The sequence below is a fragment of the Gossypium arboreum genome, chromosome 10 (assembly GCF_025698485.1).
Source record: "Gossypium arboreum isolate Shixiya-1 chromosome 10, ASM2569848v2, whole genome shotgun sequence".
NCBI classification, from domain to species: Eukaryota; Viridiplantae; Streptophyta; class Magnoliopsida; order Malvales; family Malvaceae; genus Gossypium; species Gossypium arboreum.
The window spans coordinates 24,774,700-24,782,808 of record NC_069079.1 but is presented as its reverse complement, the minus strand read 5'-3'; the positions used below and the strand labels follow the sequence as shown (position 1 = coordinate 24,782,808).

At 35.6% G+C, this 8,109-nt stretch overlaps 1 protein-coding gene across 1 annotated transcript; it reads left to right on the top strand.

Annotated features, from left to right (window-relative positions):
* Positions 1-422: 422 nt before the first annotated feature.
* On the top strand, positions 423-914 carry LOC108488337 (uncharacterized). The gene has a single exon (XM_017792619.1). It carries the CDS (start codon positions 423-425, stop codon positions 912-914), a length of 492 nt encoding a protein of 163 aa, XP_017648108.1.
* The last annotated feature ends 7,195 nt before the right edge of the window (positions 915-8,109 follow it).

Here is an 8,109-nt window from a genome sequence, read left to right as displayed (position 1 = left end):
CTTGGTTAAACGCGAAGAATAAACAAGTGATATTCGCCGGTTAAAAATTGGTTAATGACTTAACTAGGTTACTCTAATAGGATTAGAAACCTAGAGGCAAGTAATTTGGATAAATTATAAGATGATTAGAACAAGAGTTGTTCATCAAATTGTAGGAGTTACATATGATGTAATTAGCAAATGTTGCTTACCTAAATAACCATAATCTTGAGAGTAAAGCCAAAGCTGACTTAAGAGGAGGTGAAATATGGATCCTTAACCCACTAGAAATACTTTCAAGAAAGTCTTTCCGAAATTAATATATGAGGGTTATTAATTTTGAACTAAAATAGTGGGAACATCATTTAATAAAGTCCTTTTTAATGATTGATATAAACTTGGTAAATTTTTTCACACGCATATTTTATTGTTGTAGATATATTATGGCTGCAAACACTAATACACTCTCATTACGATCAGTCCTTGAGAAGGACAAATTGAATGGCTTGAATTTTCTTGACTGGTTCCGTAACTTGAAGATTGTCCTCAAACAAGAACGGAAATTATATGTCATTGAAAAATCACTTCCTGATGATCCACTGGCTAATGCCTCGAGGGGTGATAAAGATGCTTACAAGAAGCATCTCGATGAAATGGTAGACGTTGGATGTCTTATGCTTGCCACTATGAATCTTGAGCTTCAAAAGCAACATGAGGATATGGTTGCTTATGATATGATCGAGCACCTGAAAGAACTATATCAAGGGCAAGCAAGGCAAGAGAGGTTCGATATCTCTAAGGCCCTATTCCAATGTAAGCTGGCTGAAGGAAGCCCAGTAGGACCTCATGTTCTTAAGATGATTGGTTATATTGAAAGCCTATCTAAGCTTGGGTTTCCATTGAGCCAAGAGTTGGCCACTGATGTTATTCTGTAATCGTTGCCGGATAGTTACAGCCAGTTTGTCCTCAATTTCAATATGAATGAAATTGACAAGACTCTACCACAGCTTGCTCAAGATGTTACTTAATCGCTAAAGGCAACATGAAAAAGGTTGGACCCAAGCCCATACTGATGGTCCGTAACAACAAGGGCAAGGGAAAGGCTAAAGTCCCGACAAAGCCCAAAGGCAAAGGTAAGCCCAATCTTGGAAAGGGAAAGGCTACACTAAAACCTAAAGGTGGGGTGTCTGAGGAAGGAAACTGTTTTCATTATGGTGTGACTGGATATTGGAAGCGGAACTGCCCTGTCTATCTTGAGGAAATCAAGAAGGCCAAAGCAAGCGGAATGTCTGCTTCAGGTATTTATGTTATTGATATTAATTTATCAACTACTACTTCTTGGGTATTAGATACTGGTTGTGGTTCTCATATTTATACTTCTGTACAAGGACTACAAAGGAGTAGGACTTTGGCTAGAGGAGATGTGGACCTGCGAGCTGGAAATGGAGCAAGAGTTGCTGCATTAGCTGTGGTAACATATACTTTATCTTTGCCTAGTGGACTTGGTTTAATTTTAGAGGATTGTTATTTTGTGCCCAGTTTGTAACACCCCTTACCCGTATCTGTCACCGGAACAGGGTACGAGGTATTAACAAATTATAGTATATGCTATTAAATAAAACCCAACAAAAATATGGCGTGCAATTTGATCATTATAACATATGCCATTAACAATACAAACCAACTTTAAAGGCTTCGTACAAAATGATTAGTTTGATACTATAAGTAGTAATTTGAACCTAGACAATTATGACACGTAACAAAATAACTAAGTCTGCTATACATGCCATATTTCAAAATGTTGAGTTCAGATACCAAGAGTATTGATAGTGCGGGCGGATCTTCTACGATCTCTGACTCCTGTGCTAGCTGAATGACACTATAAGACAAAGGAGAGAAAAGAAAGTAAGCTTATAGCTTAGTAAGTAGGTATATAAATTACAAATAAGAAATCTAATATGTTTACAACATAACTCAATTATGTCATATTTTTAATTTTATTGTTTACTCCAATTTGATCAAGCTGTCCCTCCTGCATCATGATCACTAAATAAATCATAACTCGAGTTACGAAACTCGAAATTCAAATCCGTAAAATTTCCCTGAATCTAGACTCATAAAAATTCTTAATAATTTTTTTCTAGAATTTTTATGTTCAACCAATTAGTACAGTTTATTAGTTAAAGTTTCCCCTGTTACACAGCTCAACTGATCTGACCCCTATTCACTACGAATTAAATTTCTCTCAGTATACAATTAAAATAACCATGAAATCTGTTTCATTTAAAACTAGACTCAATAAGGAATTTATTCATATAAACTATATTTCTTAATTTGTTTTGTACAATTTGTAATGATTTTTCAAAGTTGAAACAGGGGATTACATAGTCATCCTAAGCAAGTCTCACACAATTGTAAATATCTCAAAATATAGAATTCCTTTGCTTTCTTTGTTTATTTTATATGAAAATAGACTCATTAAGATTTAATTTTACATCTCATTCAACCTCTAATTAAATTCCTTCTATTTTTGGTGAATTTTCAAAATCACGTCACTGCTACTGTCCAAAATAGTTTTAATGCTAATTTCATTCTTTCACACATTCTTTATACTAACCTCATTTTAACTTACATATATATATATACCACAAATCATTTTCACCACATTTCATACATCACAAGTGTAGGTCCATGACTATAGTGTTTCCACAAAACTATCCCGTTGAACAATTCGGATTAATCCTCGATACTTGATGGTTTCAGCACACAGCCCCACCATCATATTTCATTTAATTTGGCTCTCTTGTGCACATGGTGAACACTTAGTACCACTCATGCGACCTAGCCAATTTGTCTCGTAGCTCTCTTGTCTACATGGTGTCCTTCACTTGGAATCACGCATGCGACCTAGCTACATTTATCTCTCACGTAGCTCTCTTGTCTACATGGGATACATCCCGTATCACACATGTGACCTAGCTACTACATAGTATCTCGTAGCTTTCTTGTACACATGATGTGCACTCGGCATCATACATGTGACCTAGCTATGCTCCCTCTATTTTATTCGATTTTTCCAATGTTCAACCGGATCTCTCTCTATTATTTATTTCCATTCTTCCAATAGTCGATTTATACTTCAACATCAGCTAGTATATACATATAATAGGCTGAAATATAAGAATGTAAATGAAATTAATGTATTATTTACATACAAACTTACCTCGGTGCAAAATATGAGAATTTTGCAATTTAGTCCAAAACTTTCTCCTTTCCCCGTTCGAGGTCGATTCCACTCCTTTCTTGATCTATAACAACATATTTAGCTTATTTAACACTCAAACTATTTATTTTAATCCAAAAATCACATTCTACAAAAATTACAATTTTGCCCCCTAACTTTTACAAAATTACAATTTTGCCCTAAGGCCCTGAAATTTAATTTCAGCCCTTATTCTTATGTTTAATGACCTACTGATCATTTTTCTCTTCTATGGCAACATCAAATTCTCACTCTAACACATAGTTATGAACAATAGGTATTTTTATCGATTATGCCGCTTTTGTTCGTTTTTGTTAAAATCGCTTAGAAAAGATCGTTCCCTAACTTCAAACATTCATATTCTACCATCAAACAAAAAAATACATGCCTATCATTCATGGGTAAATTTTTAAACATAAACCCTAACTCGAACTAATGGTAGAAATAAGTAAACCGAGCTACAAGGATTTCAAAAATATGAAGAACATTAAAAACGGGGCTTGAATTCACTTACTATGAAGCTTGAAAGTTGAAGAAACCCTAGCTATGGAGGAGAGCAATTTTCGGCAGCAACTAATAGGATGATAACAAATTTTGTGTTATTTTTCCCATTTTATTTCATTTAATATACAAATGACCAAAATGCCCTTACTACTAAACTTTCAAAAAAATTCCCTCCATTTCCAACTTTTGTCCATAACTTAAGAATGGATCAAATTACTATTTAAGACCTCCTAATTAATATCCCAAAGCAATTTCATACTAAAAACTTCTAAAACACAAGTTTTACAATTTATTCGATTTAGTCCCTATTCTCAACTTAAGCGCGAAATGCACAGAATTTCATCACGAAATTTTCATGAAATCATAAAATCATATCATAAACCCAAAAATAATTATAAAACGATTATTTCTATCTCGGATTTGTGGTCACAAAACCACTATTCCGATTAGGCCTTAATTCGGGTTGTCACAATTCTCCCCTTTAGAGATTTTCGTCCCGAAAATCTTACCGTAAAGAGGTTCGCATCGTTTCCTCATAGCTTCCTCGAGTTCCCACGTAGCCTCTTCTATCCCATGTCTGTGCCACAATATTTTCACTAAGGCTATACTTTTATTTCTTAACTGTTTAATTTCTCGAGCCAAAATCTTTATTGGTTCCTCCTCATAGGTCATATCCGGTCGAATCTCAATTTCTGTTGGAGAAATCACATGTGAAGGATCAGAATGATAACGTCGCAACATTGATACATGAAACACGTTATGAATTATTTCTAACTCTGCCAGTAAGGCCAATCGATATGCCACTGGTCCAATCCTCTCAGTAATCTCGTACGGCCCAATAAAACGCGGACTCAACTTGCCTTTTCGCTAAATCTCGAATCTTTTTCCATGGTGACACATTCAAGAACACTTTATCACCCACCGAAATTCAATCTCTTTTCTTTTAAATCAGATATGACTTTTGTCGATCTGAAGCAACTTTCAAGCAATCCCGAATTACTTTTATTTTCTCTTCGGTTTCTTTAACTAGATCAACTCCGTGAATCTGTTTCTCACTAAGTTCGGTCCAATATAAAGGAGTCCGACACTTTAATCGTAAACTCAGTAAACTCAACAGGTAACTTTTTATTAGATACTAAATTCATGCAAATCATAAAATCATATCATAAACCCCAAAATAATTATAAAACGATTATTTCTATCTCAAATTTGTGGTCACAAAACCACTATTCCGATTAGGCCCTAATTCGGGTTGTCACACAGTTTGACTAAAAACATTATTTCAATTTCTTGTTTAGACAAAATTGGTTTTGAGATAATAATTAAGAATAATTGTTGTTCCTTTTATCTCAATAATGTTTTCTATGGTTCGGTACAATTGATTAATGGTCTCTATATTTTAGATCAAATGAATCCCATTTACAACATAAATACTAAAAGATCTAAAATAAATGACTCAAATCAAACTTATCTTTGGCATTGTCGTTTGGGCCACATAAGTGAGAAACGCATATCCAAACTCCATAAAGATGGTCTCTTGGATTCATTTGTTTTTGAACAATTTGAAGTATATGAATCTTGCTTATTAGGAAAAATGACTAAATCTCCTTTTACTGGTAAAAGTGAACGAGCTAGTGATTAATTGGGCTTAATACATTCAGATGTATGTGGACCAATAAATACACAAGCCAGAGGTGGATTTCACTACTTCATTACTTTCACTGATGATTTCAGTAGATATGGGTATGTTTATCTCCTACGTCATAAATCTGAGGCCCTTGAAAAGTTCAAAGAATTCAAAAATGAAGTACAAAATCAACTAGGCAAAACTATTAAGACACTTCGATCTGATCGAGGTGGAGAGTATTTGAGCCTAGAGTTTGATGATCTTTTGAAAGAATGTGGGATTGTCTCACAACTTACTCTCCTAGTACTCCTCAATGGAATGGAGTTTCTGAGAGAAGAAATCAAACTCTATTAGACATGGTTCAATCCATGATGAGTCATGCTGATCTACCGACTTCCTTTTGGGGACATGCACTTGAAACAACTATTTTCACACTAAATCGTGTTCCATCTAAATCGGTTCAAAAGACACCATATGAGATGTGGATGGAAACGTCCCAAGATGTCTTTTATGAAAATTTGTGGTTTGAAGCTTATGTTAAACGCCGACGCCTACTAAGCTTGAACCCAAATCTGAAAGGTGTATCTTTGTGGGGTATCCAAAAGAAACCAAAGGATATTATTTCTTTAATCCCACTGAGAACAAAGTGTTTGTTGCTTGGACTAGTGTCTTCCTAGAGAGAGAATTTGTTTCTAGAAAAGGAAGTGGGAGAAATATTGAACTTGAAGAAATTCGAGAATCACAAGATACCACTGAACCAAAGATAGAACAACAGCAAATTCCACAAGAAATTGAGGAACAAGTAACTGCTGTAGAAATACAACCACCGCGTAGACCTTTAAGAGAATGCCATGCACCTGAGAGATATGGATTTCTCATTACAACGCATGGTGACATTCTTCTTATAGATCAAGATGAGCTTAGGACTTATCAAGAAGCGGTGGCGAGCCCAGACTTTGAGAAATGGCTTGAGGCCATGGGATCTGATATGGTTCCATGTATGAAAACCAAGTTTGGACTTTGGTTGACCCACTCGAAGGGGTTAAACCTATAGGGTGCAAGTGGGTTTTCAAAAAGAAAACCGACATGGATGGTAATGTACAAACATACAAGGGGCGATTAGTCACTAAAGGTTTTTGCCAAATTCATGGTGTTGACTATGATGAAACCTTTTCTCATGTAGCTATGTTTAAATCCATCAGGATCTTACTCGCCATAGCTGCATTTCATGATTATGAAATCTGGAGATGGATGTCAAAACAGCTTTCCTTAATGGGAAACTTGAAGAGGATGTGTATGTGACACAACCTGAAGGTTTTGTCAATCCAAAGGATGCTGGAAAGATATGTAAGTTACAAAGATCCATTTATGGATTAAAGAAAGCTTCTCGAAGTTGGAATCTTCATTTTAACGATGCAATCAAAGAGTTTGGTTTTATCAAAAATGAAGATGAGCCATGTGTTTACAAGAAAGATAGTGGGAACACAATCACATTCTTGGTACTGTATGTGGATGACATACTTATCATGGCAATGACATACCTACCTTACAGTCTATTAAGACTTGGTTAGGAAGTTGTTTTTCTATGAAGGACTTGGGCGAAGCCACTTACATCTTAGGAGTCAAGATCTATAGAGATAGATCAAGACGACTACTAGGTCTAAGTCAAGGTACATATATAGATAAAGTATTGAAAAGGTTCAATATGGAAGAATCTAAGAGAGGATTCCTACCTATGAGACATGGTATTTCACTCTCGAAGGAAATGTGTCCTTCAACTCCACAAGAGAGAGAACACGTGAGTAAAATTCCATATGCTTCTGCTATTGGATCTATCATGTATGCCATGTTATGTACCCGTCCAGATGTCTCATATGCCTTAAGTATGACGAGTAGGTACCAAGTAGATCCCGGTGAAGGTCACTGGACCACAGTCAAGAATATCCTTAAGTACTTAAGAAGAACTAAGGATACGTTCCTAATATATGGAGGTGAGAAAGAGTTAAGTGTAAAAGGTTACACTGATGCCAGCTTCCAAATCGACAAGGATGATTCTCGATTGCAATTAGGTTTTGTGTTTTGCCTTAATGGTGGTGCTGTCAGCTGGAAGACTTCAAAGCAAAGTACAGTAGCCGATTCTACAACAGAGGCTGAATATATTGCAGCTAGTGAGGCAACAAAAGAAGCGGTTTGGATCAAGAAGTTCATTATTGAACTAGGGGTTGTGCCTAGCATATCAGATGCTATAGAACTCTGATGTGATAACAATGGAGCCATTGCACAAGCAAAAGAACCCAGATCTCACCAACGATCCAAACATATACTTAGGAGCTACAATCTTATTCGAGAGATTATCGATCGAGGGGATGTAGAGATATACAGAGTACCTACAGATGATAACATTGCTGATCCCCTGACCAAGCCTCTGACACAGCAGAAGCATGATCGTCACACTAAGTCACTTGGTATTAGATATATAAGTGATTGGTCTTAGTGCTAGTGGGAGATTGTAAGAGTATGCCCAAAGATCAATCACGAGATGGTTGTAATAGCATACTTGGTTTATCATGTTTATTAATATAAGGCATTGCCATTATTATTTTAATTTCTTTTCTGGGTGCATAAATAAACTGTTTTATAATAATGTCCTGAGAATAATATGATTACTCTTAAAAGATCCTTAGTCAAGTATTATTGTTGGCTAGGACAATAATAATGCATTAAGACTAATATGTAG